Here is a 23,804-nt window from a genome sequence, read left to right as displayed (position 1 = left end):
TTCCAGCCTGAATGGAGAAAACTGTATAGTCTATATAGCTGTGAATATCACAAACAACAACACCACAAAACAATATTGACAGCTATAGAGCTACACAAAACAGTATACCACAAGTCTAAACTCTCTAAACAAATTTTTCAAGTCTTTCACAGACGTGGTGGTTTTAACAGTGTGAGAAAATGTTGCAGATTAGTCTTAAAGAGCTCACATCCAGTAAAACTTTCTGTGCCTTTGTTAATAATGTATAGCCTATAAAGAGCCCTGCGACAAGAGGGTGTAAAATTGCTTTCTTCCATGCCCTATAAAAAGGTTCTCAGTGGCTACATTTGGGTAATGTACCTCTTGGTGAGAGATAGCTGACTGCTAGAAAGGCCTCTGTAACACATTCAAATACATTTTGCACAACTGATATCCTTTGAGAAGGGATGCATCATTAGACTAAAATAATTGTGTAGATTAAATGCCCACCATTTAGGCCAATGCTTAGCCAGCCACCAATGCCTTTGTTTACAGTTGTTTTGTAAAAAAGGAGACCTCGACTGCTTAAGACTGGAACCATCTTTAGCAACAAATCCAGGTTTTGTTTAGGATCTGATGACAGTCAGACTCTTGATGAATCTGTACACCTCTATATCCAACCTTACTTGTTTTTGTATCATCTGTAAAGGCGGTCCAGATGGGTACTTGGGCATTCTGTCAATTGTAGTTTCCTACTATTAAATTACCCTTTTGCTCTAATATTAAAATAATTTACAAAATTACATTTACACATTAAAAATTTCATTCAGTTTCTAACAACTCTGCAGGAGAGTTTTTTTTCTGTTAGCGTTTAAGTTGTAAAATGAGCGTATAAAAATTTGTTAGACCAATTTTGGTACATAAAAACGCAAAAACGCAATGAATACGACCACTAAAACCACTGTGAAGATTGAAATACAAATTTTACAATAACCAATTTTGATCCTCTTAATGAACTTTGGCTCACTATTAAAAACTTCCAGAGTGGTTTATAATAAGAGAATTCATGATATTATGAAGATCTCATGTGATTAATGTGCATTTATTTATGATTGTTTCCCTTATGTTATTATAATGTTTTATCTCTAATTTTTTACAAAAAAATAAATCTGTCTGCCCATTATTTGTCATATTTCACTTAATTTTTAGAAAAGGGGAGCTGTCTTAATGCCAGCACAACAGAATAAATTCTATCTCTCTCTCCCCCCCTCTCTACCGTATTTTACTCCTCTTTCCCGCCGTCCTCCCGTATTAGTATTTTCCCGTAAATTTCCCGTATTTCATTAACATAAAAAAATATATATTATTGAGGATACAGGGCACTGGCCGCTCTGTGTCTCTTAACCAATCGTGGAGCCGGTTCAAGGAGAAAGTCCCGCCTTTCAGGAGAAACAGCCAATCAGCTTGCAAGGAGGGTCAGTGTGGGGAAGCCCCGCCCTCCTCGCTGTGAGTTCAGGCAGCTAGTTGGAGCTGCTGATGTTAAAACATACATGCAGCGATTTTTCTAAAAGAAAGGTAACGGTTGTCTAATCATGGAAACTGTGATGAGATTTTTCTGATAGCTGCTTAAAAATACTCCGAAATAAAACACACAGATTAAACCTTTTAAAATAAAAAAAATTACAGCTTGTGACTCAGTTTAACTAGAAATGTGGAGAGGACCGACATTAACTGAACTAATCAGGGGTGGAGTGATCAAAAGGAAGAAGTATTAATTAAAAATTATTGTGTAGGCCCCTTAGGACTAATTTTTACTGATGGAACATATCTGGTCCATGTCCTTTTAGTAAAAGCTCATAATACCATTTTTAGGTCACCAACAGTCATTTTGCAGAATTTGTGCACTCTTTGTTCAATTTTAAATCCATTAAATAAATAAAAAATATATCATATAAAAGAGTGCATTTATTACAAAAAAGACATGAAATCTTAAATAAAAAAAGATATAGAAAAGGGTTTTTAATTTGGCTGTATTAAAAGAATGACATATGTAGGAATGTCCACAACATGTTCAGATTCTGATAATCTAATTGTAGTGTGTAAGTGGTTCACATGTGGTTATTTTAGATTTTTTGTAAACATGTTTTAAAATGTAAGAGATACTGAACCTTCATTGGGCTGGTGGGACGGCTTTAAGCGGACAGAGGAAAATATCCCTTATTTTTAAATCTAAAACTTGACAGGTATGCTCTACCCCCTCTCTCCCCGTTCTCTCTCTCGGTCTCTCTCTCTCCAGCCCTCTCTCTCTCTCTCTCTCTCTCTCACACACTCTCTATGTCGCTATTATATGTACTATCCACTAGGGGGAAATCTGAGCTCACGGAGTGAACAGAGGCAGGTCGCAGGAAGGGAAGTGACGCTCAGGAAGGTGTACACAGTCTGGGTCATGTGATTAAAACTCTAAACAAGACACGGAGCCTCAGATCGGTGTGAATAAAGGTGAAGCTCTCAGACCCGTTTTAACCATTTACTTTAATACAGAAACATTTATTAACCTGTACGACTAACTGCGGAGCTGAACAAAGTTAGGGAAGTGCCCACAGCAGCAGCTAGCTTAGCTAAATACCTTAATTAACTCCAGTTAGCGCTATTAGCTGTCTAACCCACAGGAGCTGCTCTGTGTGATATTTGTTTTATTTCAGTTTTCTGTCAGTGTGGTATCAGTTAGCTAAGCTGTATTCCTGTACAGTTGTGTTACTGCTGAGCGTGTTGTTACAGGGATCACCGCGAGAAGGCTACTGGTAGCCAGCAATCTCCATCATGGCAGATGTGAGTGTTAAAATCAGTTCCTCATCTGATACTGTGTGTCTGAGGTCTAAACTAAACATAGGATTCTTATATGTAAAGTAATTTAGATAACGTTAACGTTAACATATCTGATTTATAATTGCAGGATTTGAAGAGATATTTATACAAGCAATTGCCAACGTGAGTACAGTTTTTTTCCAGATTGAACAAACTAAAATATCGTTACTGTCACGCAAATAAACTCAAGTTTTCACTCTGACATGAATCTGAATCTGACAGTTGGTTTAATCGGTGTTTCCGAATTTCATTATTAACAATAAGAGTGTGTTTTGGCAAGAAGTTGGAAATACAGGGGATACAATAAATGGATGTACTGTAAACTAGATAATACACCTCCTGTCAAAAGTTTGGACACACCTTTTCTCCTTCAGTGTGTTTTCTTTCTTTTTTTTTTCTTTTTTACATTGTAAATAAAATGTTTAAAGACCGAATCAAAGCTACACAGGAACACATGCAGAAATATTTTGCAAACAATAAAGTAAAAAAAAAAAAAAAAAAAGCAGAATATGTTTTATACGTATATGACAGATTTGCACTCTCTTGGTATTTTAATCTCAGTGGCGAGTCACCTGGAATAGTTTTTTGTTTACTAAATAGTTCCACATGTGTCCTGTATTTGTTTGCATGTTTTAATATGAATCTACAAGGTGGAAAAAAAAGTTAAGAAAAGAAATAAAGTAAAACATTAATTGAGAAGGTATGTCCAAACTTCTAACTGCTATTGTATATTATAAAAAAAGTATATATATATATATATGTATATATATATATATATATATATATTTGTTTTTGCTAATATTCAATCAGAACAGTGGAATCTAATAAAACATTATAGTACTGTTATCTAGATGGTGGGGTTTAAGCACAAGACTAAATTAACCATTGTCTGCCACCAATCTTTGTATCTACACTAATAATTAAAATTCAATACTTTGTTTTAGAAAATATCACAATACTGCAATATATAGAGTATTTTCTTACACCCCCAATGAACAGATCAATATTAATTTTCAAAAACTTGGAATAAACTTACAAAATACATATAAAAAATGTATTATGTTAATTCTATAGAAAGGATTTTTTTCCTCCAGATATTTGATGTTAATATTGAGTTTTGGTCTGACAGTAATGATATGTAGATTCTCAACATTTGTTTTTTTTTAAACTATTTTTAATGAGATTTTAAAGTTTAGTGGTAGAAAAATTTTTTATAGACCTATAACATTTAATTAAGTTAATAAAATGTTCCCTTTATAAGTATTTTTACAAGTATACCTTCTAAACTGAGGGGAAAATGTAAAAAAATGAGCAAATGGTTTGTCTCTAAATATTGTTCCACCATAAAACTTTGATGACACCATGTTTAAGTGCAGGTACACTATAATGTATGCAATAACTTTTTGTTTCTGATCAGGGTTGAGGGCCTCCATGCAATAGTAGTAACAGACAGAGATGGAGTTCCAGTAATCAAAGGTAATTAGTTTCAATAATGCTTTGTTAATAATGCTGAATATAGTGTCAAACTGCTGCTTGCATTAGGTCTGTAATAATTGTAGGTGTTCATCCTTTAAGTTGCCAATGACAATGCTCCGGAGTACGCTCTGCGGCCAGGCTTTCTCTCCACCTTTGCCCTGGCCACAGATCAGGGCAGCAAGCTGGGGCTGTCCAAAAACAAGAGCATCATCTGCTACTATAACACATATCAGGTATTCTGCTCCAAATACTTAACGTTGGGTTTCATTTGAAGTTCTTAATCTGTTTTTAAGATGCTAGTTGTTACTGGGTTGCTTAGTGATGTTTTAATTTTGTGTTTTCTTTTTTGTGTTTGTTTTTAGATTGTGCAGTTTAACCGATTACCCTTAGTGATCAGCTTCATTGCAAGTAGTAGTGCTAACACAGGTGAGTGTCTGTCAGAGGTGATCTTTAATGCTTATGACTTGTGAAGGAAATTCTAATTCTGAAGATGAAGATGTGACTTAAACAAGAGCTTTGTTGGCTGTTCATTGTTTTATGTAGCCTACAATACACACATGAACCAGAACATTCTGACCACATGCCAAATATGCTGTTGGGACACTTCATGGTGTCTGTGGAATCCGGCACCAGGATGTTAGTGTTATTCTGTAAGTCATGTGAATTGCAGGGTGGTGCCATGGCAGATTGGGGTTATTCCAGCTCATCCCACAAAAGCAAAAATCCTTCCACATTCTTCAGTTCTTGCAGGCTCTTTTAAAGAATTCTATACTTTATAAGCTTTATAAAAGCAAGAAATGTAATCATTTTAGCCTTGGGATTACTTAATATCAGGGCTGCACAATAAATATTGTTTCAGCATCTGTATTACAATGTAGGAATAGTTAGAGTTCACAGTGTATAATGTAATGAAACACAACGTTTTTGCTATTTGGAACAAGAGGAAAATTCACACTGTTCTGATATCCCATGAAATGTCAATGAAAGACAGATTGTCGTGCATAGCATTTGTTCGTTAATTGTGTCTTTCGTATTGTGAAGATGCAAAAAAAAAAAAAAAAAAAAAAACCTCATTGCACCGCTCAAAATGCCTAAAAGGCAGGTAAAATTTTCTTAATGTGTGTGTTTTGGCTGTAACATGGAATAAACCAATCAGCGTGTCACTTGCCATTCCCTTTAAGAGCCAGGTGTGCTCTGACTTCGGCATATATTTTAAGGGCGCAGCAGTTCTGTGCTTCTTAGCAAAGAAAACTGACCTTCACATTCACACTGAAGGTGCATGAGCAGGTCATTCACAGAAACAGCAATGCGGGCACAAGGCATGAAAATAGGCTGCTGACACAGTTTAAGATAACAATGTGCATTACGAAGCACCTAGCGCAGGGTGTACGATAGGGCTCATAGAGTGCACTATTAGTAGCATGACATGTTGGATCACTTCTGTTAAATTCTTGTAAAAATTCATTCCTGTATTTTTGAGTATCACAATATATGTTGCAAACAAAATATTGCAATGCCTATTTTTAACAATTTTATGTATTCAACTTGGTATCAGACTGTATAGAAAATTAGAGGCATGATCCATGTTGTCGTGTTGGGCAGTGGACAGACACATATCAGCATGGACACTTTTCACTGGTTTGTGGCAACTCTGCTCTGTACACTGTGACACACTCCTGTAACTAGGGGTGGGTGATATGGCCCTAAAATAATTTCATGATATTTCAAGTTATTTTTGCGAAAACTATATTCTTGGTAATATGACAATCCTTACAGTTAATTTTAACACTATACTACTGCAACAAAACTAATATTAATGTATTATTTAGTACAAATATAAAAGTTTCATACATTCAATAGAAAAAAATAAAAAATTTTAAACAATTTCGTAAACAGTAACTTATCAAGACTTTGAGTTTGTATAAAACAAGAATGTAAAATAAGAATAATAAAGTAAATAAATATACCCTCATTTATTTTCATTTATTTATAATATGAATAAAAACATATCCAATCAGAACAGTGGAATCTAACGACACTCAAGGAACCACATCTGCCACCAATCTTTGAATCTAAGATAATAATATAAATTCAATACTGTGAATAAAAAATAAATAAATAAATAAATAAAATATTTAAAAAATCTATCACAAAACTAAAGTGCAGCATATTTAGTGCATTTAAACAGTTAAACATAAAAAACAGTACCATGGCAAAATAAATATAATTTAGACTGCATTCATGAATATTGCAATATCACAATATAAGAGGGTTTTGTATTGTGTCACACTTTTTGCTGATAATGTACCTGTAACCATAATTAAATTTAGTTTAATTGTGTTAGTAGCTTAGATAGGTGTCTTTCTTTCTTCTTAGTCCGCTAGTAATCACCACATCTGATCAGGAGCTGCCCACAGGCCCAGTTTGTGACCAGCTTATCTGGCCATAATGATTTGGTTCTTGTCTGACTGTCTAGTTATTGCCAAACATATATTATATGCTTTGTTATGATTTGATGAATGTTAGTTTCCACAATAAGGATGGGTCGTAATGTTTTGGTTCATCTGTTTTTATATTTGTAGTTTTGCCTCTTTATATTTATATTTTATATTTGTAGTTTTGCCTCTCACAAAGTAAATATACAGAGCAGCCTTATCCTATCAGGAGGGGAACTGTTCACTGTGTGTTTATAAATGCACTCTGATAACACTGTGTGCGTCAGTTGGTTAGTATCGGTTACCGGTCTGCTTCTGCAACTGTTATTTTTAGGTCTCATCATCAGTTTGGAGAAGGAGCTGGTTCCGCTGATTGAGGAACTGAGGCAGGTGGTGGAGGTCGCCTAAGAATCAGTCAGCATTACAACTACTGCAGCATCGTACACCTGCATCAGGTTATAAGAGCCACACACACACACACCTTGGACATTGCTACAATTCTCCCCTTGTGTTGTTGAGACACACACACACACACACAAAGATTGGTATGATGTTAACTGTGAAATTGGATTTTATGTCAGTTGCTCTTGATGCTGTATGTTTCTCTTATGAATGTAACCCCTTCTGTTTGTTTTGTTTCATCTAATTAATAAATTGTGTAAGACTTTGGTGTACAAAAATATCTTCTCTTTTTATTGAATATTTACATTTTTACACAAGAACATTTTTGCATTGTTTTCCCCCCCCTCTTTTTTTAACATCATACGATGTACACTATAGATTTACAGGAGTTGGACAATGAAACTGAAACACCTGGTTTTAGACCACAATAATTTATTGTCCCGACAGGCAGTTCTGGTGGAAACAAGAGAGTTGAGCTGCACATTAAATTCTGTCGTGATTTGGGCAGCCGTGTTTTTATGTTTTTTATATACAATCCGGGTTAGCACCCGAACATCCTTTTCAGACAGCTTCCTCCTGCGTCCACAGTTAATCCTGTTGGATGTGGTTGGTCCTTCTTGGTGGTATGCTGACATTACCCTGGATACCGTGGCTCTTGATGCATCACAAAGACTTGCTGTCTTGATCACAGATGTGGCAGGAAGATGTACACCAACAATTTGTCCTCTTTTGAATTCTGGTATGTCACCCATAATGTTGTGTGCATTGTAATATTTTGAGCAACACTGTGCTCTTACCCTGCTAATTGAACCTTTACACTCTGCTCTTACTGGTGCAATGTGCAATTAATGAAGATTGGCCACCAGGCTGCTCCAATTTAGCCATGAAACCTCCCACACTAAAATGTCAGGTGTTTCAGTTTCATTGTCCAACCCCTGTATATGCAGTCACTTCATGTGTCTTGAGTATCAGGAGTACATGAATAAAATGTGTAAAAAAAAATAAAATAAAATAAAATAAACAAAACTGTACATGCAATCATTTCAACATATTTCAGGAGCTTTGAGGTGCATTTAAGTCACATTATAGCAGTATAAACATTTCTGTCTCTTAAAGATGCACTTAACAACTAAGACCCAACCCAGTACAACAAAATCTCCACTAATACTTTCCACACAGTGAGTGGATTTGCATAATCTGTCCCAGCAGTCAGATTTCAGTCTGACTAATTGGAAACACAATTTACTCCCAAGGGTAATTTGCATTTATATGAAATGATCAGATGTCAATGGGGTTTCAGGTTCAGTTTATACAAACCAGGGTACTGCAATACATTTATAATAGAATATACAATAAACTACAATAAAGACATTTGTCAAATGAATATATGAGACAAAACATCCTCTAGTTTTAAAAGTGGAAAACGGTATTATGTGACCTCCCTCTCTAATGTTGTTAAATAAATAAAGGAAGTAAAAAAAAAATTTGGCACAGGTTCAACAATGTTCATGTCAGTTTCTCAGAAGTATTGTATTGACATCGCCTTAACTGGAAGAAAATTGGAATGTGGTCTGAGCACTTGAGCTTGTTTATAATAATCTGTTTAAACTGCTCAATTAAGTTGTCCTTCATGTTGCAGATAGGATGATGCTAAATTGCATGATTAAACATACAATAGTATTAGCACATATTAGCAACATGTACACAGAGTGTGAAAGGTACAGATATACAGATAAATAATAATAATCAAATGAAACAATAGAATTGTAGATAAAAAAATAAAAATTATTCAAAATCTCAGGGTAGTTTTGAAGCTTTTAAACTAGAATATTGTAATATGCTGAGTTACTAGTTTAACTGAGAGTTTTAAAGGAGAAAAAAAATGCAAAGCTCCATATTCTACACTCAACAACTTGAAAAGAGGAAATGTGCCATCGTGTGTGTGTGTGTGTGTGTGTGTGTGTGTGTGTGACCACGCAAGTGTGTGAGAGAGAAAGAGAGCATAAACTTCTGCATAAATAAAAAGTCAGTTTTGTCACATAATTAATTTGCGTAAGAAAGCCTAATCTGATCTGTTCTAAGAAAGAAAAAAGCCTTTCAGTTGTGATTCATTTTAAATTTTTGATTAATTGTCTAGCATTAGCTTGTAGTCATCTATTGGGATTCTTCTGATATTAACATGTTTGTAAATGTTGGTGTTGTTTGGGGAGAAACAGGGTGTCTGTCCATCACTGGCAACCTGTTTGTGATGGATTCACGTGGAATATGGGGAGTAACTGGCCTTGTATTGCTTTGTTATTGTGAATTCTGTTGTTATTTAAGAATTTGCATTGTAATCAGAGACAGAAAAATAGAATAGTTTCTGTTATTTGGTCCACAGCCTGTAGTGCAATACTGCACATACCAGTGCAGCTTATCATTACCAATGCTCTGGTTCCTCAGAGGAAAGTTGACTACTTAATTAGTCATAGTGACGGGTGTATCTACAAAAACCCTATTTTGAAATGTCATCAGGCCCACATATTATTATTTTTTGCACTCTCTTTCAAGATGGTCAGTGTAAGAGAAGGTCATGACACCGCTATGTTGTAAGCCACAGTTCAGTGTCAGCATGACACATCGTCTCCACGGAGATGTGTACACTGTACACAACTTCCTTTACTCCACACTTGATATCTGATTGTGCTGGACATAGGACCTATCCTACTCCATGACTATCTACTGACCTCTGATTCTCACTTAGATCATCATCTTATATCATTCTTAATTGTGCACACAGCTCACACTCTCAGTCCCGCCTTCTTGTCTTTTTCCACGATGACCATCATCTGCCTTTTCTTATCTGGGACTGGAAAAAAAAGAGTAAGCTGAGTGTTAGGTTGAGCAGGAAGCAATAAGCAAATAGCAAAAATTTCCCTTACAGAGTTGATACCACGAAAATTTGTATTATTAACAATACTAATTCTCCATCATTATCGTCATAACTATATAAAACTTCTTTATAATCCTTACAGTATATTGCGCTCATCATCAAAAAAAGAACAAAAAATGCTAAAAAAAAGTCCCAATTTATCTTGAATTTATCACAAATCAGTGCCAGTGCATCACAAGTCCACAAGACCTGGTGTAATGGTATTGGGTGCAGTTTTTTACGATGCCTGATTCACCCTTGGTCTTCATTACGTTATGTTAATGAGGTCCAGCAACCAGTGACCCGACCTTTTCCGAATGCACACTCTATTGCACTATTCCAACAGTACAACGCTCATCCACATACTGGTGCCATCTCAAAACTCATACTATGCCATGGTCAGCTGCATCACCAGACCTATCCTTAATTTATTTGGTGAGCACTCCATCCCACCGAAAATTCTACAGGAACTATTAGCTGCATTCGAATGGATTGTGTAAGACATCTAGCAATCTGAGTTACTCACTGCTGTATGTGTAGCTAAATAAATATGACACAGAGTTGCCCATATCAGTTTATATAATTTACTGTTCCGGGTAACATTTATCTTCCTTCCCAACAGCACTGGAATCCGAGACTTCCTTCTGCACTGTAAGCCTGGGTAAGTTGAATTTACTAAAATTATTTGAGGAACACGTTGCTTTAAGATTTTTAAGTAATGTTTACTTGTTCATTAATGTTTTATGTTTTTGTTTTATCAATTGCTTTGCATAATAGTAGTTAAAAAGTAAAATACACATTTGAAATACTCATAGAATTAGAGAGCTTATGAAAGAAAATGCTATAGAGTAACCAGTATCGAGCATAGAGCCCAAACAGAGTTAGCAGCTCAGGAAATTATGCTCGTTCATACAACCTATAATATAGAGGCCAGGCAGTTAATCATAATATATGATCTATAAGTTTACCTAAGCCCGGGAGGAATCACTACACACTGATGGTGAATGTCAGAAACTGGGGACACAACTAGTGGGCATACAAATAGACTGTGACAGAAGCCAATAGAAAAGAAGCTGCCAATGGCAACTTATTACAAATTAATTAAACTCATAGAACTCCATTTGAATGTATATGTGCCCACAAATGTAAGTATTGTTTGTAAATATCCAATTTTACATAAAACAGACTTCATTTGTTTTATTTCAAACTCATTGTGGGTGTACAGTGTGGGTGCAACTATTTTTCTTATTCTTTGACGATGAGTGTGTGAACACTTAATGGAAAGTATAAGTTGTTGGTCAAGCATGATTAATTTGCTGTCCTTACCAGTTTCCAGCGTAGTATCTTTATCCATTCGTCAGCTTCCACGCCAGATTTAGCACACAGATAAAACGTCCTCTCAGGAAAGACTAAACTGTAACATGGAAAAGAGACAAAATAAATAAATAAATAAATAAAGTTACATACAGCTGATAAAAATAAGCTGCAGTGTGTGTGTTCAGTTTGTATAGATGGTATAAATAAGCTGCAGTGTGTGTGTACAGTGTGAATAGATGGTATAAATAAGCTGCAGTGTGTGTGTACAGTGTGTATAGATGGTATAAATAAGCTGCAGTGTGTGTGTACAGTGTGTATAGATGGTATAAATAAGCTGCAGTGTGTGTGTACAGTGTGTATAGATGGTATAAATAAGCTGCAGTGTGTGTGTACAGTGTGTATAGATGGTATAAATAAGCTGCAGTGTGTGTGTACAGTGTGTATAGATGGTATAAATAATCTGCAGTGTGTGTGTACAGTGTGTATAGATGGTATAAATAAGCTGCAGTGTGTGTGTACAGTGTGTATAGATGGTATAAATAAGCTGCAGTGTGTGTGTACAGTGTGTATAGATGGTATAAATCAGCTGCAGTGTGTGTGTACAGTGTGTATAGATGGTATAAATAAGCTGCAGTGTGTGTGTACAGTGTGTATAGATGGTATAAATAAGCTGCAGTGTGTGTGTACAGTGTGTATAGATGGTATAAATAAGCTGCAGTGTGTGTGTACAGTGTGTATAGATGGTATAAATAAGCTGCAGTGTGTGTGTACAGTGTGTATAGATGGTATAAATAAGCTGCAGTGTGTGTGTACAGTGTGTATAGATGGTATAAATAAGCTGCAGTGTGTGTGTACAGTGTGTATAGATGGTATAAATAAGCTGCAGTGTGTGTGTACAGTGTGTATAGATGGTATAAATAAGCTGCAGTGTGTGTGTACAGTGTGTATAGATGGTATAAATAAGCTGCAGTGTGTGTGTACAGTGTGTATAGATGGTATAAATAAGCTGCAGTGTGTGTGTACAGTGTGTATAGATGGTATAAATAAGCTGCAGTGTGTGTGTACAGTGTGTATAGATGGTATAAATAATCTGCAGTGTGTGTGTACAGTGTGTATAGATGGTATAAATAATCTGCAGTGTGTGTGTACAGTGTGTATAGATGGTATAAATAAGCTGCAGTGTGTGTGTACAGTGTGTATAGATGGTATAAATAAGCTGCAGTGTGTGTGTACAGTGTGTATAGATGGTATAAATAAGCTGCAGTGTGTGTGTACAGTGTGTATAGATGGTATAAATAAGCTGCAGTGTGTGTGTACAGTGTGTATAGATGGTATAAATAAGCTGCAGTGTGTGTGTACAGTGTGTATAGATGGTATAAATAAGCTGCAGTGTGTGTGTACAGTGTGTATAGATGGTATAAATAAGCTGCAGTGTGTGTGTTCAGTGTGTACAGCTGGTATAAATAAGCTGCCGTGTGTGTGTACAGTGTGTACAGCTGGTATAAATAAGCTGCAGTGTGTGTGTACAGTGTGTATAGATGGTATAAATAAGCTGCAGTTTGTGTGTTCAGTGTGTACAGCTGGTATGAATAAGTGGAGTGTCAGCTTAACGCTGCCCTTTCCACCTAGGTGTGTTTCTTGTTGCACTTCCCCTTTTTGGAGTTTGACACGCAGGAAATGCCCCCCTACACACAAATACACTCACTCACTTACACACACACACGCACACGCACACACACACGCCAGTATATAAAAAAGTGTCTGCATCAGTGCTCTCACCAAAAACAGTTAACTCTATCCTGACTGTAATCAAACTGAACAGCTGAGCATGCGGTCAGATCCAGCGTCCGAATGGGGTCCTCAAACTGATAAAAAAATAATAATAATAATAAAAGAGCATTTTTCATATTTATTTTTTACTATTTAAGTATTAACTGCAACACAGATTTGAAACGTACCATTTTGTCTTTGAAGTATTTCAGCTCATTACGGTTCAATGTGAACCACCTCTGTTTCCAATTCTAACACAAAGCGAGAGACACTGTCAGATTCAGAGTCAGTTTTCTTTGTCTAAGCATTTTTTACCTTTTTTTTTATTTAGATGAAATTATATTGCAAAATATCATTTTCATTCTTAACAAAATACAGTATGAAAATATAGAGATTAACTATAAGCACGATAATAGTATATATCAGTTGTTCTCAAACATTTTAGACCACCCACACTCAAACTAAAAACTCAAAATTCCACTATCAAGTCTTGCACAGGAACATATTCAAGAAAACTAGGGGTTAAAGGTATGGACAAGAAATGTTGGATATTCTGTTGAGAATGTAAAACACAATAATAAATAACAATTAATGCTACAAATTCCAACAGAAATGCAGCTAAATTACTTTTATTTTGAAGTTCTCATGACATTTGGAGCAAATTATGTTTTTTTTTTTTTTTTTTTTTTAATAGAGATATAGGGCCCTATTGTATACCCTGTGCAAGGTGTGTCACGATGTTCATTCCTATCTTACACCTCTTCCTTAGTCTATTTTCACGCCTTGTGCCCATGCCATTAAAATAGCATCAGGGTTAAGGAATAAATCTTTACCAATGGGTGTGGTGGTCTGGAAGTGAGGTGTATTCAGGCGTGTTGCTATTTTGGTGGTCGAAAACAGGTGCTCCACTGAGTGAAATGAACCTAGACAACGGTCAATCACAAAGTCTATTCCTATAAGTGAGCCCAGCACAAATACACTCTAGCTTGTTAAACACACATGGAAGTGCTGCAGAGGGCAAACCCGACTTTTAACTCAACAATAAACAGAATAAAGAATAAAACAACATTGTTGTTCCCTGCTGGCGAACTTTCACAATGTGATTGTGCAGGTCAGTAACCTCCGCTGAGACGCACAAAAGCATTGCACTGTTAAGATATCAACACACCAAAGTCAGAGTGCACCTGCCTCTTGAAGGGAATGACAAGTGACAAGTGATGGTTTATTTCACCTTACGCCCAAAACACACATAATTAATTAGGAGAATTAGTACATGCTTTTTGCACGTTTCAAGCTGTGCAAGGCGTATTTTTGGCATCCTCACGATACCAAATACACACTGACAATAATACACACCATCCAGCTGGGAGCACCACATTTTGAGAACCACTGGTATATAATATATAAGCACAGCTATCAGCTTTTGCAATTTCTAAGAAATATTAAATTCTTTAATCGTTGCTACTTTGTACTTTTGTGTACCTTTGATTTAATACATAGCAATTCAAATGTGACTGTGATTGATGTATAAACTTTCAGCTTTAAATTGTCACATCGCTTTATGACTCTCTTGATGACTCCCTTATAAACAACCATCAAATTCAAATTTAACACCTTAACAAATTAACCTCAAACGTCAGACATCTCCTGAATTGGTCCAAAAATTAATATTCACAATTGAACAGGTTGGGAATGTTAAAATAAAAGTCTGAAATTCCTCTATAAAAACAGTTATAGTTTTTAATATATTTTTATAATAATATTTTTATTATTCAACCCACTTTAATTAAACATAACAAACCCATAATGATAATCCTGTTGTGGCTCTACTTACCTTTACAATAGCTCCTTGTTTTACCAGATAGCCCTCCTTTGTACCAAGCTGCAGAAACACACATTGATGTAAATAAATTTATGTAGTATTTAAGGCTTTATGAACAGATGCCTGTAACATTTATTTTGAAATACAAGATGCATTGAATTGACAATATGACCACATCAGCCCTATTAGATAAGCCTTATTAAATATTTGTATAAATTTGACTTTCCATCTACAATCTGTTGGAGGTTATTTGTTTCGTTACGTTTCAGATCTAAGAAATCTTGTTAAAATCGATCTAGACTATTTTTGACCTGTAAATGCAATTGATCATTTATATTGGTTAGCTTTAACCAGGATTTTTAAATAAAGATCTTCATAATATTTGACAGCAGTGTTATTAGAATAAAATAGCTGAATTTTATTAATTGTTAGTTTGTTATTCATGTTTTATATCACTTTACTCTTGTCTAAGGACTTATTCTGAAATCTGCTCTTTTGGAAAGAGGGAACGGACTCTTTCCTATCGGAGCTAAGATGTGGTGGCACTGATCTGCTTTCTCCATCACTCCAAAATGACAGGTAAAGCAAAAAAGAAGATTAATTAATTTCCCACAGAACATTCAAATGTGAAAGGTTCTGATAATTAGTAAGTAAATATGTAATTTGTTGAGACACACACACTGAGATGACAAAACTGAGCGGCGCATCTCCTCACTTTTCTGAGTAAACATGTAGGCTGTGTTCACATGCAGTTAGATTTAGAATGGATAAGTCTTGTTGTTTATTGTGATAGATGTAGATAGATTACTCTGATCCTAAGTTAAGAAACCTAGACTACCAGCGTGTGGTCCAAAACTTGCAACCAGCCCAACATAATGATAATGATTCTGCTGGTCAATCAATGTGTTCAGTGGCTTGCAAAAATATTCATACCCCTTGATTTCTGCAGTTCCTTCAGAGTGACCATTGGCCTCTTTGGAGCTCTCCTTGCTTGATCTGTCAGTTTAGGTGGATGTGCAGGTCTTGGTAGGTTTGTAGTTTTTGGATGATGTTGGATGAAAACCCAGCTTTAAACTTCTCCACAACTTTATCTCCAACCTGTCTGGCGAATTCCTTGGTCTTCATGAAGCTGTTTGTTCACTAGTGTTTTTTAACAAACCACTGAGGCCTTCACAGAACAGAGCAGGTGTATTCATACTGAGACTAAATTACACACATCTGAAATAATTAAGTGACTACTGAAGGCAATTGATTGCAATGGATTTTATTCAGAGGTTTAAGAGTGAAGGGGGTTGAATACTTTTACATGTCACACTTTGTAAGGTGACAAAATGTGAAAGATTTCATGAGGTAAGAATAATTTTGCAAGCCACTGTATCATAATCCTATTCTTTTTTCAACCAGTCAGATTTGAGCCTGTAGTGCCTACAGTCATCCTCCCGGAATGCGGGAGTATAAATTATGTTTTCTGCTTGGAAAAAAGAGGGTTAATAATAACTGGAAATATCTCAAGAGGCAGCAGTAATTCTTATCAGACAGGACGCATGATGTTTCTAACGTAAGGAGGTGCATACACAAGTATTACAAAATAAATTAAGCATTATTGACATTATTATTTTGCTGTGAAAGATCATTCTGAGTATGTGAGTCGTTGATAACGTACTGATGGAGCGCTGGGGACAAGGTCGCTTTCATGGCGTCCGGTCTGCATGGCCGTGTGAACACACACAGACTCGTAGATAGAAGGTTCCTCCACCTGGCGTGGATACGGGAACCTCAACACTATCAGATTACCTAGAAATTGGTGATAGGACAGGAAGAACAGTCACTTTACTGAGGTAGAGATAAAATAAAAATGAGTGGATCTGACAGACCTGTCTCGCTCCCCAGTAGTGGCTGATTGGCCAGGTGACTGGTGAAGTCCTGAAGGGTGGCAAACTCATTGAAGCCAAAAGAATACCTGCCAAACTGCCGGCGCACATGGAAGTGCTTCACTGAGTCCTTTGCCCTGGAGGAGATATCCAAGAAGTACAGTCCAATAAGACAATAAGGAAAAAAGAAGAAGAAGAATATACTGGGCAAAATTCAAGATAAATAAGTAAGAGTGGCACCAACCTAAGAGCAACATCTGGAGGCAACATTTTATCAGTGGATAAAAGATGCATGCAGATGCTCAGTAATAAAATATACTGGTAATCTTCAACACTGCATTTGTGTGTTTTTAGGAACACAGAGCAGACCTTGTTTTATAAGTCACAATAAGATCTGTTTTAGACTGGAATGCTACATGTCATGGAAAAAATAATCAGTATTGTGTGCCATTTCATTTGCTATGTCAGATGTAAGTGAAAAAAACGCAGGACTGAGAGCAAACTGTATTAATTGCAGATTGTACAGCCAGATGCTGCCAGTCTCAATCAGTACCAACCACTGCCCTGTTTACTGTGAGTGGTAACACTGTATGTGCTAATGTCTTCTATATTTATTTCCGGTTCACATTGTACACTTTGGATCAAGGAATTGACCAATGTTGATTTAAATGACTGATTATGATAAATAGAATCCACTTGTGTGTAATCAAGTCTCTGTATAAATGCACCTGCTCTGTGATAGTCTCAGAATTCTGTTTAAAGCGCAGAGAGCATCATGAAGACCAAAGAACACACCATGCAGGTCTGAGATACTGTTGTGGAGAAGTTTAAAGCTGGATTTGGATAAAAAAAGATTTCCCAAGCTTTAAACATCTCAAGGAGCACTGTGCAAGCGATCATATTGAAATGGAAGGAGTATCAGACCACTGCAAATCTACTAAGACCCAGATGTCCCTCAAATGTTTTTTAGCTCAAACAAGGAGAAGACTGATAAGAGATGCAGCCAAGAGGCCCATGATCACTCTGAATGAACTGCAGAGATCTACAGCTGAGGTGGGAGACTCTGTCCATAGGACAACAATCAGTCGTACACTGCACAAATATGGCCTTTATGGAAGAGTGCAAGAAGAAAGCCATTTCTCAAAGATATCCATAAAAAGTCTTGTTTGCCACAAGCCACCTAGGAGACACACCAAACGTGTGGAAGAAGGTGCTCTGGTCAGATTAAACCAAAATCAAACGTTTTGGCCACAATGCAAAACATTATGTTTGGCGTAAAAGCAACACAGATCATCATCCTGAACACACCATCCCCACTGTTAAAAATGGTGGTGGTAGCATCATGGTTTGGGCCTGCTTTTCTTCAGCAGGGACAGGGAAGATGGTTAAAATTAAAAAGAAAATTGAAGAAAACCTGTTGGAGTCTGCAAAAGACCTGAGACTGGGACGGAGATTTATCTTCCAACAAGACAATGTTCTAAAACATAAAGCAAAATCTACAATGGAATGGTTCACAAATAAACGTATCTAGGTGTTAGAATGGCCAAGTCAAAGTCCAGACGTGATTTCAATTGAGAATCTGTGGAAAGAGCTGAAAATTGCTGTTCATAAACGCTCTCCATCCAACCTCACTGAGCTCAAGCAAAAATTTCAGTCTCTCAATGTGCAAAACTGATAGAGACATACCCCAAGCGACTTGCAACTATAATCACAGCATAAGGTGGCGCTACAAAGTATTAACGCAAGGGGGGCGAATAATATTGCATGACCAACTTTTCAGTCTTATTTCTAAAAAAATTTTAAATATCCAATAAATTTCGTTCCACTTCACAATTTTGTCCCACTTGTTGTTGATTCTTCACAAAAAATTACAATTTCATATCTTTATGTTTGAAGTCTGAAATGTGGCAAAAGGTTAAAAAGTTCAGGGGGCTGAATACTTGCAAGGCCCTGTATATAGAGTGGCTTGAAGTTATCCAAAAGTGGTGTGCAAGACTGGTGGTGCTGTTTTGGTTATTCCACCAAGTATTAATTTCTGAACTGTTAAAACTTTATGAATATGAACTTTTTCATGCATGCAATATATATATATATATATATATATATATATATATATATATATATATATATATATATATATATATATATATATATGAATAAATTAATTAGACATGATAGCCCAGCAAACATGTTGAGTCTTGAATATATTAATAGCTGCATTAAGAGGAAAGGGGAGGGGCTTCATTTCACAGCCCTTTAGCAAAACGGAAAAAAACTCTCCACATCATCATGTCATTAGTTTTAAAAAGGAAAAGGGGATGTGAAACACTGAAAAGGAAGATAAAAAGAACTTTGAGAGAAATGTAAAGCACAGAAAAATGTTTCTGAGCAACTGAAGTTTAAATTAGCATTAATCTAGTTTAAAGCATTGTTCTGAAAATCTGAAGCAAAGATATTTCAATAAGGAAATAATAGCTTATGCTTTTGGATTTTTATATGCTGACTAAATAGTCTACAATGTAGTAACATTATATTATGTAACATTATTCTTTATGTTACATTATTATTATTTTTATCCAAGTCATTGTCTTGGTAAGTTATTGTTGTTTACAAAAATATTTTCTACTAAACGCTTAAAACTGTACTAAATAAAATGTTTTTTTAATTATCATTTATTAACATATTGCCAAAAATATTGTAATTTCGAATAATATTGTTATGGCAATAATATCATTCTATTATTTTAGGACCATATTACCCAGCCGTAATGTAGTTAAAAATCTAGTGTATGTAATGCAAATACAATTATATAAAATAACTAACCTTACAGAAAGGGCAAAGCATTCAGGTCCCTTATTGCTGTTTCTCAGCAGAAAACTCCCATCGACACCATTAGACATGAGCAGGGCTTCAGCAGCATGGCGAGACAGTTCATAATGGTACCAACTAGAGAGAGAAAAAAGAGAGAAAATGGTAAGTTACAGTAATGGAAAGCTATCCTTAGCAATAACATCCAGAGATGTAATCTCTAAAAAGAGAGAGACAGAAAGAGAAAAAATAGTTACTTACAGCTATGGAAAAATATGAAGCGATAACATCAGAAGATATTATCTAAAAAAAAAGAGACCGCGAAAGAAAGAAAGAAACTGTCTAGTGACAGTTATGGAGCAGTATGGAAATCAACATCATCAAACTTGGCTTTTTATCGTTGGTTCTTTCAGAAATGTGGTTTATCCTGTTTGAAAGCTGGTTGGGTCACTCTGAGACCTGTGTTTATAGTCTTAAGGTAGAGCAAACACACACTGTTTCCTGCTTTTCAAATCAATACACACACTGTGCTCATCTGTAACTGTTGATTTAACACTGACAGTCACTTACATATTAGAATGTGCTTTGTACCCATCTCAGATGTCATAGATACCTTGGAGGCAGAAGAAATGCTGCAACATTAATAATAACACAAATAATTTAAATGGACTAATAATAACAAAAATAAAATGAAAATCATTAGGAGTAAAAGTTGGCCTATTATTTATGTCTCTGTCCTGTTATTAAACGTCTCTTTTATGCTTTTTTTTACGTATTTCCTTTTAATATCTCTGTAAATCATCTATATGAACTTGTGTTACCTAAAGTGTTTTTAAAGTGTTTGTAATTAAAACTTTATCATACTGTTATTACAATCCTAGGTCTTATTCTTCATAAAAACACATACTGACTGATCACAGCTAAAAATTTACTTTAATTGTGTATTAAATGTAAAAGTGCTTACCATAAACAAGCAAACATACAAAACTAGAGTGATTTCAGTCAGAAAGCATTGGGTCAAACAGACTCAAACAAGAGGAACTTTAACACTGGAATAATTTGATTAATCAAATTACTGTTTAAATACGATTTTCAAAATGGGATAATTGAGATTGTATATCTTTACATATAAACGCTACCAGATAGAATCTCAGTAGATAGACATTTGTTTCAGTCAGAAACCTGTAAAGAGCTCTTTTATGTGAAAGTAATTTTCATATTTTACCCTTTCCTTAACTATAAAACAGAAATAAGAAGGTTAGGTTTGCACCATGTTTAACATAAAAGCTGCAAGTAAGGTTGAAGGGGTCTCATACTATTTTTATAAAAAAAATTGTAACTGTAAACAATAAAATGTAAACAATAGCTTAGGTATTACATTAAATTGTGTTTTTTTTTTACAAATAAAACAACTGATGTAATTAAGAATAACTCATAGCTATTTTTTTACAATATTGCCCAGCTCTAATGCTACTAAGGGTTTTAGGAGCTGTCAAACTACTTTTCTTCCATTCTAATCACATCTATTAAACAAATTTATGTCTGGAATTTTGCTAAAGCTCTTCTCTACAGCCACTTATATTTGAAGTCTTGCTCATGGATGTTAATGGGTGTTCCATGGTGCACATGCTTAAAAATGGAATCATTGAATCCTAATCTGACAAGGGGAAGGTTATGTTGTTACTATGACAAGCAGTTTTTGTCTAAAAATTAGACTAGCAAAACAAGTCCTAACTCTGTTTTCATTGGAAAAAAACTTTAAAATTTCTAATTCAGTTTTTACAAATAGAAACTTTTTAGATGTCTTGAATTAACATTTGCACTATTCAAAATTAATTTATGGATATGTGGACCTGACAATTCTATAAATATTATTATGGAATAAATATTATGGAATAATTATTAAACATTATTAAACCCTTGAACGTTTCTTTATACTCACATATCTGTTACAAACACGGTTCTTCTTTAGCATTGCTTAATGAAGCATTTGTAAGACCTCTTAAAAATGTTTTTTTTTGTTTTTTTGAAATATCATACAAGTAAAACAGAGCAGTCAGCAAGAGCCATGATCAGGACAACTAAATTAAATTACCACAAAAAAAAACAGAATGAAGCACAAAGTGGAAGGACTAAAATGAAACTCAGCAAAACTGGATTGTGAAACAACTAAAACAGAAAATGAGAATCCTGCTGTCTGATCAAACCCTGTAAATCAAGGCCAGACGTTTCAAAATGAAACATGTGAAACAGTTCAGTGTACTCAACTTCACACTCAACACTGATCCACAGTTTGTTTTTAACCAGACTAAATGTTTGTACCACTGTCTGACTATCAGAACACATCTAAAATTAGAGCACTGTTTCCTCATACTTTTAGCAGCTACGATAAATTCTTTACCACAGGGATTTTCCACTTTGACCGTTATCACATAAATAAAAATGTGAAACTGACTACTAAATTTAACCAATCAAATTCAGTGATTTAGTGATTTCCAATAGTTCTAATACTTTCTTCCACTAATGAGCTTAATATGAGCTTGTGCAACAGTATACAAAATAGCAGATAGGTCTTTTATAGATGCCAACATTATTGGTTACAGTCTTTTTAATAAGCAGTAATTGTTCGGCTTTATGGTTCTGTAACAGAGACTGAAGGCCTGAACTTAATAAAAATGTTTGCTTGCTATAATAACTGCAATGCTAATGTTTTTTATACCAATTTAAAAGTAAAGTTATTAGCCTTTTTGTATTGACATAATAAAGGTGTAAAAACTTACATTTCTCTAAAATGGTCAATCTACCTTTATGTGCAAGTAGCTGACCTCTCAACCCTTTGTGCTAAAATCTCAAATAAAGTGTCTAAGGATCATGTTTTTTTTACTTTGCTCTTCTCAGAAGATCTGAAAAGATATATACATTTTCTTATCATGATACATAATACACCAGTTTAAGAACACAGCCCAACGTAATTACAAACACTGTAATTAGTCCTGTTTAACTGGATAGTAAAATTCACATAGAAAATGACTGTACAGTATAGGAGAGTATTTGGACAGCACTTTTTAACTTTTCAGATCCTGCATCTATTGCAATGGACTACATCTGTTTTCTTCTTTCTTGTGTGTACTTGCACGTAACACAATACACCTTTATCTGTTAATCAAACAGCAGCTTAGCTCCGCCTACTGCAATTTTCAATCAAGCAAGAGCTTAGCCCCGCCCACTGCAATTTATCAGTCTATCATACAGCATCTTAGCCCCGCCCCCTGCACTGGATAAATAAGAATCTGCAGACTGACGTACAGCATGGCAACATCCCAGTTAATGAGGCAAATGAATAAAAACTTTTTAAGCTTGTAACCATCATGTTACAAGCTTATAGAAAAAAAAATGTTCAACAAAAGAAATCACTGCAATGATGATAAAAACACCACTAAATCATTTCATCACTAAATGTAATTTAGTCTGAAATAATTAAAAATCTATTTTAAATATTGTGTAGTGTGAACATATCTTTAATAAATATTGTTATATAATATTTTTCTTTACCATATTGCATACCCCTGTCTCAGTGTTTGGGTTTGTTTAATACTGTAGGAACAGTATTTTTGGTGGGAACCTTTAATTTAAACATTAAAGTTTATGATTTACAGCAGGAGACTGTTGGTGGTAAACTGAATGTACTAGGTTAGTTAGGATGAAAGCCGGTGCTGAACGAGGCTCTTATTTGAGAAGAATTATTACACTGTGGTCAATAACTCTGAATTAAACTCTTATTAAACTCACCCCACTGTCTCCAGCTCATCCACCTCCTCTCCGAAGCTGCGGTTGGAGCTGCCCACACTCATATCTGGAGCAGAACTGCTGTATCTCCTCTAGAAAAGCCTGGCTCTGAACAGCCCTCAGAGAGGATTTACCAACAGCAGCAGAAGAGGAAGCTGTGGACACGCCCACGATAACAGACAGGGGAGGGGGGAGGGGCGTGAGTTACTCAGACAGATACATGCTTCTCATTGAACTACAGGATGAGAAATGGTGTGCAAAATGCTTAAAAAAATCGTGCTAATATTCTATCATGTTTTCCATCAGCAGTAAGGGGGCAATGGAGAGGGGGTGGACGGTGGTGAACGGTCACAACCTGTCCATAATACCTACAGACACATGTA

General features: G+C 35.4%; 2 protein-coding genes and 1 long non-coding RNA gene across 4 annotated transcripts; 2 read left to right on the top strand and 1 right to left on the bottom strand.

The window, feature by feature from the left end:
- The first annotated feature begins 2,321 nt into the window (after positions 1-2,321).
- On the top strand, positions 2,322-7,414 carry lamtor3 (late endosomal/lysosomal adaptor, MAPK and MTOR activator 3). Its single transcript, XM_007238005.4, has 7 exons — positions 2,322-2,457; positions 2,737-2,787; positions 2,912-2,946; positions 4,241-4,299; positions 4,399-4,532; positions 4,662-4,725; positions 7,069-7,414. Exons 2-7 carry the CDS (start codon positions 2,779-2,781, stop codon positions 7,140-7,142), a joined length of 375 nt encoding a protein of 124 aa, XP_007238067.1. The 5' UTR covers positions 2,322-2,457; positions 2,737-2,778; the 3' UTR covers positions 7,143-7,414.
- dapp1 (dual adaptor of phosphotyrosine and 3-phosphoinositides) lies at positions 7,400-23,549 on the bottom strand. Of its 2 annotated transcripts, none has more exons than XM_049481648.1 (9): positions 23,425-23,549; positions 19,651-19,773; positions 16,831-16,964; positions 16,620-16,750; positions 14,969-15,016; positions 13,323-13,385; positions 13,144-13,229; positions 11,374-11,461; positions 7,400-9,984 (listed from the first exon to the last, which is right to left on the bottom strand). In XM_049481648.1, exons 1-9 carry the CDS (start codon positions 23,484-23,486, stop codon positions 9,961-9,963), a joined length of 759 nt encoding a protein of 252 aa, XP_049337605.1. In that variant the 5' UTR covers positions 23,487-23,549; the 3' UTR covers positions 7,400-9,960. The 2 variants fall into 2 exon arrangements, with proteins under 2 accessions (XP_049337605.1, XP_049337606.1); XM_049481649.1 differs by lacking the exon at positions 23,425-23,549 and adding an exon at positions 19,897-20,028.
- Positions 10,664-16,982, top strand: LOC111196007 (uncharacterized). Its single transcript, XR_002651945.2, has 3 exons — positions 10,664-10,708; positions 15,429-15,535; positions 16,847-16,982. It is a non-coding gene; the product is annotated as an uncharacterized LOC111196007 (long non-coding RNA).
- Positions 23,550-23,804: the final 255 nt, after the last annotated feature.

This window comes from Astyanax mexicanus, chromosome 7, assembly GCF_023375975.1.
Source record: "Astyanax mexicanus isolate ESR-SI-001 chromosome 7, AstMex3_surface, whole genome shotgun sequence".
NCBI lineage: Eukaryota > Metazoa > Chordata > Actinopteri > Characiformes > Acestrorhamphidae > Astyanax > Astyanax mexicanus.
Note: the sequence above shows the minus strand (reverse complement) of the source record. Positions and strands in the feature narration are given on the sequence as shown.